At 48.2% G+C, this 24,034-nt stretch overlaps 1 protein-coding gene across 1 annotated transcript in view; it reads right to left on the bottom strand.

Annotated features, from left to right (window-relative positions):
• The window catches only part of RRAS2 (RAS related 2), a 60,859-nt gene extending 38,704 nt beyond the window's left edge, over positions 1-22,155 (bottom strand). The window contains exon 1 of the mRNA XM_063946484.1: positions 21,952-22,155. Coding sequence (XP_063802554.1) covers positions 21,952-22,053 — 102 coding nt within the window. The 5' untranslated portion in view covers positions 22,054-22,155. The remainder of the gene's footprint in view (positions 1-21,951) is intronic.
• Between the last annotated feature and the right edge of the window lie 1,879 nt (positions 22,156-24,034).

Here is a 24,034-nt window from a genome sequence, read left to right as displayed (position 1 = left end):
CTCCACCTGTGGATCTTCTAAAATGTGTCAGTGAGTAATGACACCTGCTAGGTGAGCTGGAAAATGTGAACTGTTGGTAGCTCTCGAGGACCAGGGTTGGCTACCACTGGATTAAAGTGTCCCTGTGGGGCCCAGCTTCACATCTCAGCAACGTTCCTAGTGAGCTCTGAGGCCGCCTGCTCGCGAGTATTGGTTCGGTAAGCACAGAGGCCGCCTGTTTGCAATTGGGCTCGCCACCTCAGAAAAGTGGCAGCAGAAATAATGGCCGCCTGCTTCACTCGCGCCTGATCTGCAAAGCAACTGAATAGCTCCTTCGGGAGAACCCAAAAAGCAGTTAAATTACCCACTAAAAATGAAAATTGGAGGTCTCGACAACCAACCAGATTTTTGCTATAATTTCTCTAACGTCCTAGTGGATGCTGGGGACTCCGTCAGGACCATGGGGAATAGCGGGCTCCGCAGGAGACAGGGCACATCTAAAAAGCCTTTTAGGTCACATGGTGTGTACTGGCTCCTCCCCCTATGACCCTCCTCCAAGCTTCAGTTAGGTTTCTGTGCCCGTCCGAGTAGGGTGCAACCTGGATGGCTCTCTTATAGAGCTGTTTAGAAAAGTCTTTTTTAGGTTTAAACTAATCAGTGATTCCTGCTGGCGACAGGATCACTGCAACGTGGGACTTAGGGGAGAGACTTGCAACTCACCTGCGTGCAGGAGGATTGAAGTCTTAGGCTACTGGACACTGAGCTCCAGAGGGAGTCGGAACACAGGTCAGCCTGGGGTTCGTCCCGGAGCCGCGCCGCCGATCCCCCTTACAGACGCTGAAGACGGCGGAGACGGAGGTCCGGTGACAGGCGGCAGAAGGCTTCTCAGTCTTCATAGAGGTAGCGCACAGCACTGCAGCTGTGCGCCATTGTTGTCTCACAGGCTCACTGACACGGTCACGGAGGGTGCAGGGCGCTGCTGGGGGCGCCCTGGGCAGCAATATAAATACCTAATTTGGCAAAAGAAATACACCACATATAGCCATTAAGGCTATATGTATGTATTTTAACCCAGGCCAGTATTAAACAAACCGGGAGGAAAAGCCCGCCGAGAAAGGGGCGGAGCTTATTCTCCTCAGCACACAGGCGCCATTTTCCTGCCCAGCTCCGCTGGTGAGGAAGGCTCCCACTCTCCCCTGCACTGCACTACAGAAACAGGGTTAAAGAGAAGGGGGGCATAAATTGGCGATATATATATATATATTAAGAGCGCATATATAGAAACAACACCTTCTAGGGTTGTTATATACATTATAGCGCTTTTGGTGTGTGCTGGCAAACTCTCCCTCTGTCTCCCCAAAGGGCTAGTGGGTCCTGTCCTCTATCAGAGCATTCCCTGTGTGTGTGCTGTAGGTCGGTACGTGTGTGTCGACATGTATGAGGAAAATGTTGGTGAGGAGACGGAGCAAATTGCCTGTAATGGTGATGTCACTCTCTAGGGAGTCGACACCGGAATGGATGGCTTACTTATGGAATTACGTCATAATGTCAACACGCTGCAAGCCGGTTGACGACATGAGACAGCCGGCGGACAAATTAGTATCGGTCCAGGCGTCTCAGACACCGTCAGGGGCTTGTAAAAACGCCCAATTACCTCAGTCGGTCGACAGACACTGACACGGACACTGACCCCAGTGTCGACGGTGAAGAAACAAACGTATTTTTCCTTTAGGGCCACAAGTTACATGTTAAGGGCAATGAAGGAGGTGTTACATATTTCTGATACCACAAGTACCACAAATAAGGGTATTTTGTAGGGTGGGAATAAACTACTTGTAGTTTTGCCTGAATCAGATAAATTAAATGAAGTGTGTGATGATACGTGGGGTTCCTCCGATAGAAAGTTATGGGCGGTATACCCTTTCCCGCCAAAAGTAAGGGCGAGTGGGAAAACACACCTTAGGGTGGATAAGGCGCTCACACGCTTATAAAAACATGGCGTTACCGTCTCCAGATACGGCCGCCCTCAAGGAGCCAGCTGATAGGAAGCTGGAAAAATATCATAACAGTATATACACACATACTGGTGTTATACTACGACCAGCAATCGCCTCAGCCTGGATGTGCAGCGCTGAGGGGGCTTGGTCGGATTTCCTGACTGAAAATTTTGATACCCTTGACAGGGACAAGATTTTATTGACTATAGAGCATTTTAAGGATGCATTTCTATATATGCGTGATGCGCAGAGGCATATTTGCATTCTGGCATCAAGAGTAATTGTGATGTACATATCTGCCAGACAAAGACACGATAGTGGTCAGGTGAGGCAGATTCCAGACGGCATATGGAAGTATTGCCGTATAAAGGGGCGGTCCATTGGACCTGGTGGCCATGGCAACAGCTGAAAAATCCACCTTTTGTTACCCCGAGTCACATATCGGCAGAAAAGGACACAGTCTTTTCAGTCTCAGTCCTTTCGTCCCCATACGGGCAGGCGGGCAAAGGCCAGTCATATCTGCCCAGGGGTAGAGGAAAGGGAAGAAGACTGCAGCAAGCAGCCCATTCCCGGGAACAGAAGCCCTTCACAGCTTCTGCCAAGTCCGCAGCATAACGCTGGGGCCGTACAAGCGGACTCAGGTGCGGTAGGGGGTCATCTCAAGAGTTTCAGAATCACTCGCAAGGGAACTCCGGGATCCTACATGTAGTATCCCAGGTGTACATTGGAAATTCGAGACGTCTCCCCCTCACACAATTCACAGGCTGTATTCCCAGCAGGTGATAATCAAAGTACCCCTCTTACAACAAGGAAGGGGGTAGTATTCCACACTATATTGTGGTACTGAAGCCAACCGGCTCGGTGAGATCTGAAATATTTGAACACTTACATACAAGCGTTCAAATCAAGATGGAGTCACTCGGAGCAGTGATAGCGAACCAGGAAGAAGGGGACGATATGGTGTCACTGGATATCAGGGACGCTTACATACAGGTCCAAATTTGCCCTTCTCACCAAGGGTACTTCAGGTTCCTGGTACAGAACTGTCACTATCAGTTCAGACGCTGCCGTTTGGATTGTCCACGGCGCCCCGGGTCTTTACCAAGGTAATGGCCGGAATGATGATTTTTCTTAAAAGAAACATGGACGCTTTCCTGATAAGGGCAAGGTCCAGAGAACAGTTGGAGGTCGGAGTAGCACTATCTTAAGTAGTTCTACGACAGCACGAATGGATTCTAAATATTCCAAAATCGCAGCTTTTTCCGACGACACGTCTACTGTTCCTAGGGATGATTCTGGACACAGTCCAGAAAAACGTGTTTCTCCCAGTGGAGAAAGCCAGGGAGTTATCCGAGCTAATCGGGATCCTCCTAAAACCAGGAAAACCGTCAGTGCATCATTGCACAAGAGTCCTGGTAAAAATGGTGGCTTATTACGAAGCAATTCCATTCGGCAGATTTCCCGCAATAACACTTCAGTGGGATCTGCTGGACAAATGGTCCGGATCGCATCCTCAGATGCATCAGCGGATAACCCTATATCCAAGGACAAGGGTGTCTCTCCTGTGGTGATTACAGAGTGCTCATCGTCTAGAGGGCCGCAGATTCGGCATTCAGGATTGGATGCCGGTGACCACGGAGGCCAGCCTGAGAGGCTGGGGAACAGTCACACAGGGAAAAAATTTCCAAGGAAGTGTGATTAAGTCTGGAGAATTCTCTCCACATAGATGGAGCTAAGAGCAAAATTATAATGCTCTAAACTTAGCAAGACCTCTGCTTCAAGGTCAGCCGGTATTGATCCAGTGGGATAACATCACGGCAGTCGCCCACGTAAACAGAAAGGGCGGCACAAGAAGCAGGAGGGCAGTGACAAAACTGCAAGGATTTTTCGCTAGGCGGAAAATCATGTGATAGCACTGTCAGCAGTGTTCTTTCCGGGAGTGGACGACTGGGAAGCAGACTTCCTCAGCAGGCATTACCTCCACCCGGCAGAGTGGAAACTTCATAGGGAAGTTTTTCAGCATGATTGTGGACCGTTGGCAAAGACCAAAGGTGGACATGATGGCGTCCCGCCCGAACAAAAAACGGGACAGGTATTCCGCCAGGTCTTGAGACCTTCAGGCGATAGCTGTGGATGTTCTGGTAACACCGTGGGTGTAACAGTCAGTGTATGTGTTCCCTCCTCTGTTTCTCATAACCAAGGTATTGAGAATTATAAGACATAGAGGAGTATGAACTATACTAGTGGCTCCGGATTGGCCAAGAGGGACTTGGTACCCGGAACTTCAAGAGATGCTCACAGAGGACTAAGGGCCTGGGGAGCTAAGAAGGAACTTGCTTCAGCAAGTACCATGTATATTCCAAGACTTACCGCGGCTGCGTGTGACGGCATGGCGGTTGAATGCCGGATCCTGAAGGGAAAAGGCATTCCATAAGAGGTCATACCTACCCTGGTCAAAGCCAGGAAGGAGGTGACCGCACAACGTCATCACCACATGTGGTGAAAATATGTTGCGTGGGTGAGGCCAGGAAGGCTCCACGAAGGAAATTCAACTAGGTCGATTTCTACACTTCCTGAAAACAGGAGTGTTTTGAGCCTCAAATTGGGGTTCATTAAGATTTAAATTTCGGCCCTGTAGATTTTCTTCTAGAAATAAATTAACTTCAGTTCCTGAAGTCCAGATTGTAAAGGGTGTATTGCATATACAGCTCTTTTGTGCCTCTAGGGGCACCGTGAGATCTCAACATAGTGTTGGGATTCCTTATATTCATATTGGTTTGAACCGCTCAAATCTGTGGATTTGAAATATCTCACATGGAAAGTGACCATGCTGTTGACCAATATCTCACATGGAAAGTGACCATGTTGTTAGCCCTGGCCTCGGCCAGGCGATTGTCAGAATGGGCGGCTTTGTCTTACAAAAGCCCATATTAAAAATTTTCCATTTGAACAGGGCAGAACTGGGTCTCGTCTCCAGTTTCTTCCTAAAGGGGTGTCAGCGTTTTCACCTGAAACAACCTATTGTGGTGCCTGCGGATACTAGGGACTTGGAGGACTCCAAATTTACTAGACGTTGTCAGGGCCCTAAAAATATATATATATATATATATATATATATATATATATATATATAGTTAGGACGGCTGGTGTCAGAAAGTCTGACTTGCTGTTTATATTGTATGCACCCAACAAGCTGGGTGCTCCTGCTTCTAAGCAGTCTATTGCACGCTAGATTTGTAGTACAATTCAGCTTGCACATTCTGTGGCAGGCCTGCCACAGCCGAAATATGTAGATGCCCATTCCACAAGGAAGGTGGCCTCATCCTGGGCGGCTGCCCGAGGAGTCTCGGCATTATAACTTTGCCGAGCAGCTACGTGGTCAGGGGAGAACACGTTTGTAAAATTTTACAAATTTGATACTCTGGCTAAAGAGGACCTGGAGTTCTCTCATTCGGTGCTGCAGAGTCATCCGCACTCTCCCGCCCGTTTGGGAGCTTTGGTATAATCCCCATGGTCCTGACGGAGTCCCCAGCATCCACTAGGACGTTAGAGAAAATAAGATTTTACTTACCGATAAATCTATTTCTCGTAGTCCGTAGTGGATGCTGGGCGCCCATCCCAAGTGCGGATTGTCTGCAATGTTTGTACATAGTTATTGTTACAAAAATCGGGTTATTACTATTGTTGTGAGCCATCTTTTTAGAGGCTACTTCGTGTTTTGTTATCATACTGTTAACTGGGTTCAGATCACAAGTTGTACGGTGTGATTGGTGTGGCTGGTATGAGTCTTACCCGGGATTCAAGATCCTTCCTTATTGTGTACGCTCGTCCGGGCACAGTACCTAACTGAAGCTTGGAGGAGGGTCATAGGGGGAGGAGCCAGTACACACCATGTGACCTAAAAGGCTTTTTAGATGTGCCCTGTCTCCTGCGGAGCCCGCTATTCCCCATGGTCCTGACGGAGTCCCCAGCATCCACTACGGACTACGAGAAATAGATTTATCGGTAAGTAAAATCTTATTTTCTCTACTGTAGCGTTTCCCCAACATTGGTTCTCAAGGCACATCAACAGTTCAGGTTTTAGTAATATCCATGCTTGTGCACAGATGGTTAAGTCAAAATAACTGAGGTAATTACGTCATCTGTGCTCAAGTAAGGCTATCTTTAAAACCTGCACTTAGTGTGCCTTGAGGAACATGGCTGGGAACCCCTGGTCTATTGTAGTCTAGAAAATGACAGACTGAATCTGACTGGTTGCTATGGGCAAAAGCACCACTTGTCTTTTCGAAGTTTTAGTAAATCTTCCTCAAAGTCTTTTTACCCCTCAAAGAACACAGAATAACAATATAAAACCACAAAAGCAGACTATACTGTGGTAATATGTTTTTTAAAGGCTCTCCCTGGGCTAGTGAAGGTTTCAGTAACACTACAGACCCCATATACATCACCCTAAATACTTCATGTATGAAGAATCATGTCCTGCGGCCACTGGAAGGAGTCATCTCCCTACCTGACGGACCCCCACAACACATTGCTGTGGTTACAGTTATTGGAAAGCCACACTGGTGGAAATCACACACTCACAGCAGTGAACTTACACTAAGGTGAATAGAAAAAATGGTGTTTACACATTATAACACTGCTCCCACACACTTGTGGTAATGCCCATTATCAGTTTCCTTGTTAGTAAGCTGCCACAGAGACAACAGTCTTCAATGTGACCACCGAGCACCAGCGTATACCCACGGTGACGGCCCCGTAACACAAAAACAAGCAGTGTATGCGGCGGCTTCACACCCAGAGGCACCAGCCAGTGACATGGTGACGAGGGAACACGCACAATAAATAAAGACCTCACTTTTTTCACACAAACTGCGGGCGATGACCCAAAGAAAACAGCACCGTGCCCCCCCTCCCCCACCCCAGGACACAGAGTACACTATTACAAATGTAGAAGTAACCCAGTCTGGACCGCAATGTGTGCGCCATCATACTCGCTTTAGTTGACCAGAGAAACAAGACGCTGCAGATGCAGAACGGGTGGCGGGCACAAGCAAGACATCAAGGATATCCTGTATGCCTGGCAGGGTTCTAGTTAAGATAGGTCACCCGAGGAGAGCCTAAAGATCCGACTCGTGCACTCCATTGTAAAAGAAACACATGCAAGGATCCTACATGTAAATCAAATAAAGATCTCTCGATATATCTCAAGCAATGGAACACAATGTGCGCACACCTGGAAATGCGCACATTGCACGCCCTCCACGCTAACTGAAGCAAATGCACAAGTATAACAGAACCAGGCGAGTGAATACAAACATCTGTCAGCAAACCCATCCACATCCTGAACAACAGGAATATATTTGTATTTAATACAAGCCAAGAGTTATTAAAAGGCTCGTGCAGGTATCCGCGACCTTCAGCTACAGTTTCCTAAGATAGAGTGCCAGGAAGATTGGTGAGATCAAAGGTATACAAGTAAATATATCTGAATATTTACACAGCGAGTGACATTTTAGAGTACAAAAGGGTGACACACTGTTTGTGTACACAGTGACTTGCAGGCAGGATGTTAAATCCTTAGTGTAAGCTCACACTTGTGTGTTCCTGAAGACGGACGATCAATAAACTCAAGCGGCTGGACGTGGTCGGGATTGGGCTGAGGCCTGCTGCCGGCAATTCGTTCCCCGCCATCTTCACAGATCTAGCGATGAGTTAATGTTCTAGAGCAGAGGCAAGATTAACACAGCGTACATCAAGGTCACCGTTCTCCGGGCAAACCCCAAAACCCTAGACAACTGGGCTTGGAGGGATATAGAGGGAGGAGACAGCTACGCTTCCTGAAAAAAGATCAAGCGCCAGGGCTCCAATTATATACTAGTCTATACCCCATTGTCTATATGGCTCCAGTGTCCCCTAGTGGATGAAGGAGAAATCCCATCCGTGGACATTCACTTCAAAATAATAGATGCAGCAATGCAATACTTTCTTCCATCCATGGTCCTCTTGGGTATTGAGATATCAGTGCGTGTCCTCAGACCATTCTCCATAGGGAACAATGACGCTTATCACATGGGTGAACGAGGCACAGACAGAAACAAACGGGCTCTATGGCATCCTTTGTGGCTTGTCCGGCAGTCTCTACTCTCTATAGAGCCTTCTAGTTAAAAGACAGATGAAAACCAGCATGTTTCTTAGCCTCAATAGCGTTTATATATTAAAACTATTATTAATATATATATATTAAAAACATACACCGAAAGTGGCATAACAACTGTATATGTGCAACTCTCGCCGTGTTCCTTATCTTCCCACGTGCAAGCAAGCCACGTTTACTGCGGTCTTCACGCTCGTTCCCTGCTGAAAAGTGGCGCATGCACCAGATTGCAGCCGTCCCGTGCGTTCCGCACATGCAGGAGCAGATGGCAGCAGGCCTGCAGTTCAATGGTTTCAAATAATTTAGTACGCAGGAAACAAAGGTAAAGATATACTGCGGTTCTATAACCACACTGGTCCCTGCCCGCAGAGCTTACAATCCAACTCAGGTAGCCTGGCAAGAAGGACATAATAAGGTGAAGTGATATATACGCCTGGGAAAGGGCGTGCGCTATTTTTAAGCCAGCGATGACAGGTTTATAAATTGGGCGTTAATGCAATCGCAACAGGAATCAAACAGGAATTACCCAAGTGCCATTACTACATTACTGAGGGGTTACGTCATAATCTCATATGCAGATCCTGGATTGGTAATGTTATATCTGTATTTCACAAGAATACGGAGATAAACAAGTTGTTCAGCTTTCAAATCAAATAAATATAATTAAAAACAAAATGTCTCCAAACTGTGTTATGACTTGTGCGACGGGCCAAGTAGCTTGCACAGGGATATAATGGAAACGTTGTACCCTCTACTCTATAACACGGACACACTGTACGTCAGCAACAAGTTCTGCTGTCCTATGAAGGCATGACGCTCCGCGATGTGTGCTTCTATACAGGTGAAATCATTCCATGACAATCTCTAATATACAGGTTGCAATAGGAGTGAAAGCAATTTGCTGGTGAGAGGTCATCCTTTATCCACGCGTGTTCTACCTTCACATTTTCCCTCAAGGACCCACCTCTCAATGAGTGACATCACTACCCTCCTGATATAAGCATCTATTTTACGGGATATTCTACCAATATCAGGCGTTAAAAAATAACATAAAAAGACCCTTTAAATATATTTTGTACATTTAAAATTCCCCTTTAAAATTTAACATTTGGCTTAAGACTAAAACATTTTAATGTATAGGACAGTGGTTCCCAAATAGTTCTTCAATGCACCCAAACAGTGCAGGTTTTAGGGATATCCCTGTTTGTGAACAGATGTTATACTCAAACTGACTGAGGTACTAATTAAGTTACTTGTGCCTAAGCACGGATATCCTTAAGACCTGGACTGTTGGGGGGGCCTTTAGGACTGCATTTGGGAACCACTGATCTAGGATTAGATTTCTTCATAGGCTGTCAGCTGCTCTGGATAGTTCTCTCTCATCTTTACCGATTTGAAATCATTTACTAACCTTGCAGTTGACCCTAAACCACAGCGACGTAACATCGGCTTCCGTTGCCGAACCAGCACCAGGCAGATCCCGGCGAACTGCGGCTTGGCTGTAGTTTGGTCTAAAAGGGGTCGATCCAATTCACCAACAGTTGAATAGCGCCGGAATACAGCGCCAAGCGACACTCAATTGTCTGGAATTCTTCTCTCACCCCCGGGGGATGAGAGAAGAAATCTGACAAAAGGGCCGGCGCGAGGCCGATTCTGTCGGGAATCAGCTTCGCGGCGGGGAGTTAAGTCGGAGAATGCCCGTTCTCCCGACAAATCAACCTGTTAAGTCCGGGAGAACGGGCCATCGCCGACTGAACTTGAGCTGAATTGAATAGCGCCGGGAGCTAATTCCCGGTGCTATTCAACTGTCGGTGAATTGAATCGACCCCAAAGTTTGCACCATAATACAAAGCAAGTAAATAAGCCCTAATGCGTTTGGCTACGCTGTCTGTACGTATAAGAGCAGATCAGTGTATAAGCTGCCTGCTGCATTCACTCCTCTACTGCAGGACTGTGTAATACAGGCAGCACCACAAATAGCTTGCTAGCCGCCGTCTGCAGGAAACATGGCGGAGGAAAGAAACGCCTGGGGCTCATCCACAGTAATATCGTACCTACACAACATAACACCAGCTGGGCACTGCCACACTAGACATTACAAGATCGTGCCTTGTAATTAATAATATTTTCTCCACAGAACGGGTTAAAAACCAACACATCAGTCCCAGTCTTCTAGATGGGGCCCGAACCCACCTAGGGTTACCCAGCTCAGTGCCACATAGGCAGATTCTTGGTACTCCTCCCTTGTGGGTAACATGAAGGGGAGGGGGTTAGATAAATCAAAGTACACCGCACTGTTTAAAAAGAAAACTTTCCCCACATTTTTATTAATTATAATTGCTCCATATATCTACTATTATTATTTACAATGGGCCCTGTATGAGTTTTCAATCATTTCCGATGGTCCCATAGTCATTATTACTCATCGCCTACTTGTATTATTAATTTGTGAGCACCTACCAATCACTTCTTTGGTTACTAAAAAGTAATTGATTGGTTAAAAAAAAAAAAAAAAAAAAAACTCAATGAAACAACATAAACCATTAAGACTGAGAGGGAGAGACATACCTAGAGGACCAGGATGCGGCAGCTAGTACGACACATTACTGAAAGGGAGGGAGAATTTTTATTCTAAACGGTGATAATGCCGATTTCCCCTAAACCATGGCATGCCATTTAGACAATGACTATTTTGGGGCGGGGGATGCAATTGTTTTAACACGGCCGTATCTCCTGTTTAAAGTGATGGTAGCTATTTAGTTGTGCCGCTGGGCGCAACTGCCCATCACTTACTGCGGATGTCGCACCCAAAATATAGGGTTTAGCCGGGTAAAGCAGCTTCTCCCAGTTAAGGCGGCCAAGTGCTCTAATCTGGTAGGAAATTTCTGCTCGCACCCCAGGAGTGATGGGCGACCGTGCCACTTGCGTCCATCAGCACAAGCAATTGAGTAGCTACCAGCACTGCTGTGGTTGTGATAAATGACTTAGGGGGTCATTCCGAGTTGATCGCTCGCTAGCAGTTTTTAGCAGTCATGCAAACGCATTGCGCCTGCAAAAACATTTTGTGCAAAACAAGACCAGCCCTGGACTTACTCTTCGTGTGCGTTGATTCTAACGTTGGAGGGTTGGCTTTTGACGTCGCATTGCGGTGCATACGCAGAAATGCCGATTTTAAGCATGACCGCTGCGAACAACGGCAGCAAGCGATCAACTCAGAATGACCCCCTTAATTCCCCCCTCCCGTGACTTTTTACCTTCCAAACTGGTGAACAATAAATCCCGAGGTCAGGAGATTAAAATCAACGGTGATCAGCACAGAAAAAAAAAAATTAAAAACACTTTGAGTCCTACGTTTACCCCCAACTGTTTAGTAGTCTTGTTACTGTGGTTCAGAATCACCCAATTACTCTGGAGGCGACAGTAAGAGCCCAGCACGCTCCTCTGACTGCGTCACTGTAGTAACTGCTGCAAGACGTTTTATTTAGGGAGCGTGAATAAACAGTATCCGTGGCAGCCATCTGATAAGCCGCGCCGACACGTGTCAGTGCAGGACAACACCAAATATCTACCCAGAGTTTCCCTGTTAGGACAGACTCAAATAATAAAAAAATATGAATCATTCCGCCCACGCACCTCCAAAGTGTCAGACTGCTTCATAGCGATCTTGGAAAAGATCAATGATTATTTTTGTGAATCATATGCAGTATACTTCTATATCAGATCTAACATACACACAGGTGTATCCGCATACACGTTGGCTCAAATCAAGACAAAAAACCCTGATTGGTGCGCCAATGACTTTGCGACACAGCCGCGCTAAGCACTCTCTAACCAAAATAGGTGTCTGTAAAAATATGTCTGAAAAGCAATTAATTACCGCTGCACTAGATATAAGGCATGAATCAGTCTCCTGGATGTAAACGGTGTCATCTCCCAACAGCAACCATAACTCCTTGAAAGGGTTTATTCCAACCTTCGGCACAAATTCAGCAACAATTGTAGTCAGTTTCCATCCCATTACTTATGAATTACACAGGTGATTAGTTGCTGTCAAGGAGCAGCTTTACATAGGACGCCTACATTTATTGCATTCTCTCTACCGTCTATTAGCGGGTGCCGAAAGCCCACAGAATATATTGTAAGCTTGCAGACACACAGCCGGTATTCCATTTATAAAGCAGTCACCCTCCTCTACCTATGGCACCAATTGCCAGCTGGTAGGCCTAATGTCCCCGTGCCGCCAACTATGCAGCTAAAAATGAAAACACAACATGCGAGGACAGGGGGGGAATGTGTGGATCTTGTGACAGGTCAGCAAGTGACAGCCAGAAACAAACTGCCTGGGCAACAGCTGTGTCACATCCAACCACAGAACAAGCCATGGCGTCACACGATGGACGAGGTCGGAGCTGGCCAAGGGGGAGGACAACGCTCTGCTCCAAAATAATTAACACATTCACCGCTGTCTTCCCACCACTCCGTTCCACCGTTTTGAAATTACCTGCAGCTGTCACGGTGAATGAAGACATTTTTACTGAGCGTTATGGGGTAAAGGCCGACGGGTCACACTTGTTATTTGCCCCAGAATTACTTATTTGCCGCTTTCACGATTTCTGGTCTATCATGTGTGCACGGCATCGTCTAAAAACAAAGATGGAATCTTCCTTTGCAGCACGGGGGTAGGAGTGGAATTCAAGTAATTTCCTTCCCTAGGCAAGCACTTATTTTAGAGTTTAACACAAGTTCGTTTTTCCAGAGGCTGTTAAGGCTCTTCCCTTCCTAACCTGTGCACATGTAGCTCCCTAAGACGCCCATACGCCAGAGAGGAGATATTCAGCGCAAATACCTGAGACGATAGCCGCCTCCTGATTGGATGAGTTTGCCTAGTCAGGAGCCAGAGGTCGCTGACTTACAGGGTGATGCTTCTCTCTTCCCTGACTGCCAGTGACCAGCAGGGGTACCCGCCAACCAGGAGCAAGAACCTACTAAATAGCACATGGTGGGACCGCAGTGCGGCAACCCAAAATGGTGTGCAGATAAGGGGGGGGGCGGGATTTAAAATGAAAATAAGAATTTACTTACCGATAATTCTATTTCTCATAGTCCGTAGTGGATGCTGGGACTCCGTCAGGACCATGGGGAATAGCGGGCTCCGCAGGAGACAGGGCACATCTAAAAAAGCTTTTAGGTCACATGGTGCGTACTGGCTCCTCCCCCTATGACCCTCCTCCAAGCCTCAGTTAGGTACTGTGCCCGGACGAGCGTACACAATAAGGAAGGATCTTGAATCCCGGGTAAGACTCATACCAGCCACACCAATCACACCGTACAACTTGTGATCTGAACCCAGTTAACAGTATGATAACACAAACGAAGTAGCCTCTGAACAGATGGCTCACAACAACAGTAATAACCCGATTTTTGTAACAATAACTATGTACAAGCATTGCAGACAATCCGCACTTGGGATGGGCGCCCAGCATCGACTACGGACTATGAGAAATAGAATTATCGGTAAGTAAATTCTTATTTTCTCTAACGTCCTAGTGGATGCTGGGACTCCGTCAGGACCATGGGGATTATACCAAAGCTCCCAAACGGGCGGGAGAGTGCGGATGACTCTGCAGCACCGAATGAGAGAACTCCAGGTCCTCTTTAGCCAGAGTATCAAATTTGTAAAATTTTACAAACGTGTTCTCCCCTGACCACGTAGCTGCTCGGCAAAGTTGTAATGCCGAGACTCCTCGGGCAGCCGCCCAGGATGAGCCCACTTTCCTTGTGGAATGGGCCTTTACAGATTTAGGCTGTGGCAGGCCTGCCACAGAATGTGCAAGTTGGATTGTACTACATATCCAACGTGCAATCGTCTGTTTAGACGCAGGAGCACCCAACTTGTTGGGTGCATACAATGTAAACAACGAGTCAGATTTTCTGACTCCAGCTGTCCTTGAAATATATATTTTTAATGCTCTGACAACGTCCAGTAACTTGGAGTCCTCCAAGTCGCTAGTAGCCGCAGGCACCACAATAGGCTGGTTCAAGTGAAATGCCGAAACCACCTTAGGGAGAAATTGAGGACGTGTCCTCAATTCTGCCCTGTCCGAATGGAATATCAGATATGGGCTTTTGTATGACAAAGCTGCCAACTCCGAAACTCTCCTGGCTGAAGCCAGGGCCAACAGCATGGTTACCTTCCATGTAAGGTATTTTAAATCTACCGATTTTAAAGGCTCAAACCAATGAGATTTGAGAAAATTTAGAACCACGTTCAAATCCCACGGTGCCACTGGAGGCACTATTGGGGGTTGTATATGTAGTACACCTTTGACAAAAGTTTGTACTTCAGGCACTGACGCCAATTCCTTCTGGAAGAAAATTGATAAGGCCGAAATTTGAACTTTAATGGACCCCAATTTGAGGCCCATAGACAATCCTGCTTGCAGGAAATGTAAGAATCGACCCAATTGAAATTCTTCCGTTGGAGCCTTCTTGGCCTCACACCACGCAACATATTTTCTCCAAATGCGGTGATAATGTTGTGCGGTCACTTCTTTCCTGGCTTTAATTAAAGTAGGAATAACTTCCTCAGGAATGCCCTTCTCTTTTAGAATCCGGCGTTCAACCGCCATGCCGTCAAACGCAGCCGCGGTAAGTCTTGGAACATACAAGGTCCCTGCTGAAGCAGATCCCTTCTTAGAGGTAGAGGCCACGGATCCTCCGTGAGCATCTCTTGAAGTTCCGGATACCAAGTTCTTCTTGGCCAGTCCGGAGCTACCAGTATTGTTCTTACTCCTCTTTTCCGTATAATTCTCAGTACCTTTGGTATGAGAGGCAGAGGAGGGAACACATACACTGACTGGTACACCCACGGTGTTACCAGAGCGTCCACAGCTATTGCCTGAGGGTCTCTTGACCTGGCGCAATACCTGTCCAATTTTTTGTTGAGGCGAGACGCCATCATGTCCACCTTTGGTTTTTCCCAACGGTTCACAATCATGTGGAAAACTTCTGGATGAAGTCCCCACTCTCCCGGGTGAAGGTCGTGTCTGCTGAGGAAATCTGCTTCCCAGTTGTCCACTCCCGGGATGAACACTGCTGACAGTGCTACGACATGATTCTCCGCCCAGCGCAGAATCCTTGCAGCTTCTGCCATTGCACTCCTGCTTCTCGTGCCGCCTTGTCGGTTTACGTGGGCGACTGCCGTGATGTTGTCGGACTGGATCAACACCGGCTGACCCTGAAGCAGCGATTTTGCCAGGCTTAGAGCATTGTAGATCGCTCTTAGCTCCAGTATATTTATGTGAAGAGACGTCTCCAGGTTTGACCACACGCCCTGGAAGTTTCTTCCCTTTGTGACTGCTCCCCAACCTCGTAGGCTGGCATCCGTAGTCACCAGGACCCAGTCCTGTATGCCGAATCTGCGGCCCACTAACAGATGGGCAGTCTGCAACCACCACAGGAGAGACAACCTTGTTCTCGGTGACAGTGTTATCCGCTGATGCATGTGCAGATGCGATCCGGACCATTTGTCCAGCAGATCCCACTGAAATGTTCGTGCATGGAATCTGCCGAATGGAATCGCTTCGTACGAAGCCACCATCTTTCCCAGGACTCTTGTGCATTGATGTACTGACACAGTTCCTGGTTTTAGGAGGTTCTTGACAAGTTCGGATAACTCCCTTGCTTTCTCTTCCGGGAGAAATACCTTTTTCTGAACCGTGTCCAGAATCATGCCCAGGAACAGCAGATGTGTTGTCGGGGTCAATTGAGATTTTGGAAGATTTAGAATCCACCCGTGTTGCTGAAGCACTACTTGTGTTAGCGCTACACCGACTTCCAGCTGTTTTCTGGACTTTGCCCTTATCAGGAGATCGTCCAAGTAAGGGATAATTAATACGCCTTTTCTTCGTAGAAGAACCATCATTTCGGTCATTACCTTGGTAAAGACCCGAGGGGCCGTGGACAACCCAAACGGCAGCGTTTGAAACTGATAATGACAGTCTTGTATCACGAACCTGAGATACCCTTGGTGTGAGGGGTAAATCGGGACATGTAGATAAGCATCTTTTATGTCCAAGGACACCATGAAGTCTCCTTCTTCCAGATTCGCTATCACTGCTCTGAGTGACTCCATCTTGAACTTGAATTTCTTTATGTACAGGTTCAAGGATTTCAGATTTAGAATAGGCCTTACCGAACCGTCCGGTTTCGGTACCACAAATAGTGTGGAATAATACCCCTTTCCCTGTTGTAGGAGGGGTACCTTGACTATCACCTGCTGAGAATACAGCTTGTGAATGGCTTCCAAAACCGACGTCCTTTCTGAGGGAGACGTTGGTAAAGCAGACTTTAGGAACCGGCGAGGGGGAGACCTTTCGAACTCCAGCATGTAACCCTGAGATACTATCTGCAGGACCCACGGGTCCACTTGTGAGTGAACCCATTGATTGCTGAAAATCTTGAGTCGACCCCCCACCGTTCCTGAGTCCGCTTGTAAAGCCCCAGCGTCATGCTGATGGCTTTGTAGAAGCCGGGGCGGGCTTCTGTTCCTGGGCAGGGGCTGCTTGCTGCCCTTTCTTACCCTTTCCTCTGCCTCGCGGCAGATAAGACTGTCCTTTTGGTCGCTTTTTATAGGAGCGAAAGGACTGCGGCTGAAAAGACGGTGTCTTTTTCTGTTGGGAGGGGGTCTGAGGTAAAAAAGTGGATTTGCCGGCAGTTGCCGTGGCCACCAGGTCCGAAAGACCGACCCCAAACAATTCCTCTCCTTTATATGGCAATACTTCCATATGCCTCTTGGAATCCGCATCACCTGACCACTGTCGCGTCCATATACTTCTTCTGGCAGATATGGACATCGCGCTTACTCTTGATGCTAGAGTACAAACATCCCTCTGAGCATCTCGCATATAAAGGAAAGCATCCTTTAATTGCTCTAGAGTCAATAAAATACTGTCCCTATCCAGGGTATCAATATTTTCAGTCAGAGAATCCAACCACACTACCCCAGCACTGCACATCCAGGCTGAGGCTATTGCCGGTCGCAGTATAACACCAGTATGTGTGTATATACTCTTCAGTGTAGTTTCCAGCCTCCTATCTGCTGGATCCTTGAGGGCGGCCGTATCAGGAGACGGCAACGCCACTTGCTTTGATAAACGTGTGAGCGCCTTATCCACCCTAGGGGGTGTTTCCCAGCGCGCCCTAACCTCTGGTGGGAAAGGGTATAATGCCAATAACTTCTTGGAAATTAGCAGTTTTCTATCGGGGTTAACCCACGCTTCATCACACACGTCATTCAATTCCTCTGATTCTGGAAAAAATACAGGTAGTTTTTTCACCCCCCACATAATACCCCTTTTTGAGGTACCAGCAGTATCAGAGATCTGCAAAGCCTCCTTCATTGCCGTGATCATATAACGTGTGGCCCTATTGGAAAATACGTTTGTTTCTTCACCGTCGACACTAGATTCATCTGTGTCGGTACCCGTGTCGACTGACTGAGGTAAAGGACGTTTTACAGCCCCTGACGGTGTCTGAGACGCCTGAACCGGTACTAACTGGTTTGCCGGGCGTCTTATTTCGTCAACTGACTTTTGTAATGTGCTGACATTATCACGTAATTCCATAACTAAAGCCATCCATTCCGGTGTCGACTCCCTAGGGGGTGACATTACCATCATCGGCAATTGCTCTGCCTCCACACCAACATCGTCCTCATACATGTCGACACACACGTACCGACACACAGCAGCCACACAGGGAATGCTCTAATCGAAGACAGGACCCCCTAGCCCTTTGGGGAGACAGAGGGAGAGTTTGCCAGCACACACCAAAAGCGCTATAAATGTATATAAACAACCCTAGAAGGTGTTGTTTACTATATATGCGCTCTTAATATATAAATATCGCCAATTTATGCCCCCCTTCTCTTTGTTACCCTGTTTCTGTAGTGCAGTGCAGGGGAGAGACCTGGGAGCCTTCCTCACCAGCGGAGCTGAGCAGGAAAATGGCGCTGAGTGCTGAGGAGAATAAGCTCCGCCCCTTTTTCGGCGGGCTTTTCCCCGGTTTTTAAGAACTGGCCTGGGTTAAAATACATACATATAGCCTTAATGGCTATATGTGATGTATTTATTTTGCCACTAAAGGTAATTATATTGCTGCCCAGGGCGCCCCCAGCAGCGCCCTGCACAATCCGTGACTGAGTCAGTGAGCCGTGTGACAACAATGGCGCACAGCTGCCGTGCTGTGCGCTACCTTCAAGAAGACTGAGGAGTCTTCTGCCGCCTGCTTTCCGGACCTCCGTTCTGCCGTCTCTTCAGCGTCTGTAAGGGGGATCGGCGGCGCGGCTCCGGGACGAACCCCAGGCTGACCTGTGTTCCGACTCCCTCTGGAGCTAAGTGTCCAGTAGCCTAAGACTCCAATCCATCCTGCACGCAGGTGAGTTGGAAATCTCTCCCCTAAGTCCCTCGATGCAGTGATCCTGTTGCCAGCAGGAATCACTGAGATTGAAACCTAAAAAAAAAACTTTTCTAAACAGCTCTTTAGGAGAGCCACCTAGATTGCACCCTCTCGGACGGGCACAAAAACCTAACTGAGGCTTGGAGGAGGGTCATAGGGGGAGGAGCCAGTACGCACCATGTGACCTAAAAGCTTTTTTAGATGTGCCCTGTCTCCTGCGGAGCCCGCTATTCCCCATGGTCCTGACGGAGTCCCAGCATCCACTAGGACGTTAGAGAAAAACTATTTTAAGGGGGGAATTCAATTGTTTTGAGCGCGTCTAAGTCATGGGCGACATTCAATTCAATTGTTCTGCGCCCAAATGCACCAGGTTTAGAGGCGAAAAGCAGCTAAACCCGTCCAAAGTAAGGGGCAACTGAATGTCCCTCTAAAAAGGAAAACTCCACAAATTAGAATTTGCCAATAAAATATACAGATAATGGATAAATATACAGATAGTCCCAACTACAGCTGCTTAGTATCTGACTGATCAGCACCAGAATGAGCCCCGGGGCGATACTGGTGGAGGAAGGGGGTGATGAGGAGACATGGCAGCACATTTGGGCATTATGGAAATTGCTGTCGTCCTTTAAGCCTGCCAGGGAATTAGGCACGTTGCGGCGATTCAAATCTGCCCGGGAGCTATTCAATTACCTCCTGCGACATCCACTATTTCCCGCAAAGATGGGATTAGTTGCGTCAAGTAGCAGCACCTGGGATAAGTGCCGGCCGTGATGCAGATTTCAGGTAGCTTTACTCAAGTACATTCTATAAAACGATAGTAAAAGCTGACTAGTTGCTACGGGCAACTGCTACACTTCTCCACTTTCTGATGACCTTTCAACTCCTGGGGTCAGAATCTAAAGAACCATTGTGTCATTTTATTTATATTCCTGACATGCAGAGTGGTAAGAAGTCACACACCTCAGCTTACAAAAACAACACCCTTGTCCCACTTTCGTATTTATCGCCATCACCAAGTGGCCATCACAGGGGAGCAACAAGGTGTCGAAAAACCCCAATGACCATGAGCTACGTAGCCATCCCTCCCTCTGATCCAGCAATAGGAGAGGGGGCAAAAAATAATGTATACTGAGGAATCCGTGCAAATTAGGAGGCAGCAGGATGTTTTATGGTACCAAGAAAAAGTCTTGCATCTCTAACCGTAAACGTTCAGGCGTGTTGGCCAATTGGCTCCTCTGATTTGTCCTGCTCAATAAAGATAACAGACCTAGTTTGTACCATTGAACAGGGGTCTCTCAGACGTCGGGCAGCAACGTTCAAAAGAGTATTTTATTAGGTGCAAGCAGTAAAGTGAAATGAAACACACCCTACACAGAACGGGTCCTGACAATTACTGCAAATTCTTTGGAATCTCAGCAAAGGTTCTCACACACATCGGTCAAAGTGAACTTTCACCAGCGAACGCTCTGCCAACATTCTGTTCTGTTTGACGCAATGATTCAATCAACGCGAGAAGGTGCGGCGACACACAGCAACGGAATCCTTCTGCGGTGACTAATGTGAATAGAGCGTGTATATTTATGTAGAAGTCCCGTATACACATCAATGCATAGGATGAAGGATCCAGTAACGCCACGGAGTATAAGTATCACCTAGTTGGAGCTATGCACCGTGACAGAACGTACTTTGCCCCGTGACAACGGCGCGTATAAAACCAAATAATCAGCCGCACCCTGTAACATGTAGAGCACGGGACGTCACTTTGTGGGACCTCAGGTGGCACGATTGTGGCATAGTGTTAACGGAGGCATACACACCGTGTGTGTACTAGAAGCACTCTGTGATCTTACACGTAGGTGTTAAAGTACACAAACAACAAGGTAGTTCAGTAACCGCACAGATCAAAAACAAAGGCAGCCGACCACAAAGGCTTACAATCTGCATAAGACGGAAAGCTGGCATTTAGCTGCTCACCCATTCACTTAGCCCACGCAGAGGGCATAGACAATTTAAAGTATTACAGGGTTGCACAAGCTGAGGTAACCCGTAGACGGAGCATGCTGAGACCGGTAGTTCTTCTCATAAAGATGGCTTTACTTTGGATTTATACAACACGTAATTATTTTTGGCTGCTGATGAAATAGGTTTCATGTAAACTCTTTAAATAAACTGGATTTTAGACATCTCTCTCCCACTATGCGGACACGTTCTGCGCAGACCCCCTGTCACGGAGCGGGGTGTAAAGACTACTCAAACCCCTGTAATTACTAATACCTCTCTGCACAAACATGTTTCACCACCGGGATTACACGTGTTACAGTAATTAGGTATTGCGTGTGCCCGTCTGGATCGCACAGTTACTGTAAACAAATGGGGAAGGGTGAAAAGTTTGTAAGCTGCAGGCTACAGGTGTGTTGCCCATTCGGAAGCAGAGGGTATAAATACACATTTATACCGGGAGATGGAGCTAATATCACTACTGGGGGGGACAAATGATGTTCCCTACACTGGGAGAAGAGATGGGGGGGCGACTGGACCCGTACACTACATACGGCGCACGCAGGGCACCCCCTGTACCCATAACAGTGGGGTACAGAAACAACAGGGGTACATACTGATTCTTACTGCCCTACAGTATAGTCCTGCACCCCAACGCTGCCAGCCGCATTACAGCCAATGCTCACACACACACGTTATTACTACACCCCTGCTCCCAATATATGACCCCAGGTCACCCAGCACTGCTATATTTACAACGCAGAGTCCAAGGACTACATTCCTGCACAGCCCCTAGCAGCCCAGCTCCCAGTATAACAAGCATATTACTGCCATACAGACCCTAATGTGGCCCCTGGGACCCCAGCACCTCCATATTACCAGTCTACTCCATGCCTGGTCACACATTCCTGCACAGCCCAGTGACACCGGTCCCCCCTGGTAGCCCAGCTTTCACCTATAGCCAGTATATACTGCCCAGCATAGCCTTGTGTGGCCCCTGGGGCCCCAGTACCTCCACATAACCAGACTATGCCGTGCCTGGTCATACATTCCTGCACAGGGACCCCCAGCTCCCACCGATAACCAGCACAGCACTGTCCAACATAACCTAGTGTGTGGCCCCGGGGCCCCAGCACCTCTGCATTCCCTGTCCTGCGTACACACCACTGTCCTGCACAGCGCATGGCCCTGTGGCCCCTGGTACCCTGTTACCAGCACCCCAGCTCCCACCTATAACCATCATGTTACAGTGTGGCCCCCGGGGCCCCTGCACCTCCCACCCCCAGTCTATGCCATGCCTCCACACACACTCCCGTCCCAGCAGCAGCCCTCACGTTGGCCCCCAGCGGCTGTACCCACCTGAATGAACTGGATGGTGAGCGCGGACTTGCCCACCCCGCCTCCTCCTACCACCACTAGCCGGTGCTTGTCCTGCACCGAGCCGTCCTTCCAACCGGCCATGCCCGGGGCGGGGGTCCCTACGCCGCCGCCGTGATACAAATGGCCGTCTGAGGGGCCGCTGGCCAGCTCTGCCGATGTGGGGGCGGGTCATCCGCCGGTATGCTAATAGCGCTGCATATTCATGAGCTGGGGGCGGGGCCTCTGCCGATATGCTGCATATTCAGGACCGGGGGGCGGAGACTCGGCGTGTGCTGATGAGTAGCGTCCCAGTGTGGGGGCGTGGCTGCATGTATTATGCTAATAAAGGCTTGCTGATTGTAGGGGGGGCTGCTCATGTGCCCGGAGCTGAAATTGCAGGATAACTTCTTATTCCTATTCCAGCTGCTTACTCAGAGCATGTTCTATTAAATACATCACGTTGTATCACTGTACATTGCATAGGCAAAAAAATCATATCCCAAACACAAATTCAATTATACTTTGCCTGTCCTCAACAGGGGTTTGAACGTGGCAAAATGGGCACGGGTACTAATTTTATTGATTTGTATAAGTAGCTGTAGTTTTGCAAGGGTTAAATGGCCTTGTGCCACAAATTTGACATATGCACCACTGGCGTATTTATAATGGGTGCAGTGTATGCGGTGCAGACAGGCCCCCGGGGTCCAGGGGGGCCCGCACCGTACACACTGTACCCATTATTTTTCATACTTACCCCCCTGAGTCCTGTGGCGCAGCAGCACTGCTGCAGAAATCACTGGGAAAGTAGAGCAACGCCATTCTCCCAGTGTTTCACGCATGCGCGGTAGAAAAGTCATTGGGAAAATGGCCGCCGCGCCATTTTCCCGGAGATCTGCGCATGCACTGTAGACTCTGGGACAGCGCTGTGGTCCCCTAGGGACCCTAGTGCCCAGAGCTAAGGGAGGAGGGGGCTCTTCCTCCCTAAAAGCGCCCCTGGCTTGCACCGGGATAAGGTCGACACAGCTTAGGTCGATAGTCATTAGGTCGACCACTGACGGTCGACATGCATTATGTCGACATGTACTGGGTCGACAGGTCAAATGTCGACATGAGTTTTTCACATTTACTTTTTTTTTCTTTCTTTTTTTGGATTTTTTTCATACTTTTTCAACGATCCACGTGGACTACGATTGGAACAGTAACCTGTGCCGAGCGAAGCGACGCAAAAATAGTCAAAAACCCATGTCGACCTTTTGATCTGTTGACATAGAACATGTCGACCTAATTACCATGTCGACCTATTGTCCCTGTCAACCTAATGCATGTCGACCTTCCATGTTCGACCTAATGACCGTCGACCTACGTTGTGTCTACCCAACGATGCGCTTTCTTACTCTCCCGGAAAGGCGGGGAGGCTCCTGAAAATCGTGCGGCACTCCTGGTTGCCCAAAAGGGTGGGCAAGTCTCCCGGAGGCAGCCAATATCCGTCCGCAGTCACCCACTTACTGAGCCCACCTATTTTCCCGCAACACAGCTCTCCACCCCCCCATCCGATCCACCCCGGCTGAGTCGTCCTGGCTGCCTCCATGGTGGGCACAGGTGTCAGTTTGAACATTTTGAATAATTTGTTTTGCAAGGGTTAAATACTGTAGCCTTGTCCCACCAACAGGACACTAGGAATCAACAGAAGGCCGTCATCTGCAGAGTGTCTCAGCTGGAAATAGTAATAAATAGTGTTGACTCTGGGACTGAAAATGTGTTCTGTAGTAGGCCACCTAGGGGCAGTCTCTGAGTCGGAGGCATCAGCGGACGGTTTTCCACACTGTTGCGGCTATGTACTTTCTGCATACCTCCCAACTTTTGACTTGCTGTAAGCGGGACACGCGCTCCTGAAAAGGGCGTGGCCTAAGAAAAGGGCCGTGGCTTCGCGGAGGACCTGCGATCGCGGGCCACGCCCCCGTTTTCATCACTGAGGAGGCATGCCCAGCGCTCTGTGAGCCGCTGGCATGCCCCCTCTCCCTCTGTCTGCACTGAATAGACGCTGTGCGCATGCGCACAGCGTCTATTCACCGCTGCTCTGCTA

Source organism: Pseudophryne corroboree, chromosome 11 (genome assembly GCF_028390025.1).
Source record: "Pseudophryne corroboree isolate aPseCor3 chromosome 11, aPseCor3.hap2, whole genome shotgun sequence".
Classification (NCBI taxonomy): Eukaryota; Metazoa; Chordata; class Amphibia; order Anura; family Myobatrachidae; genus Pseudophryne; species Pseudophryne corroboree.
The sequence above is the reverse complement of the archived record's forward strand: the minus strand, read 5'-3'. Positions and strand labels throughout refer to the sequence as shown.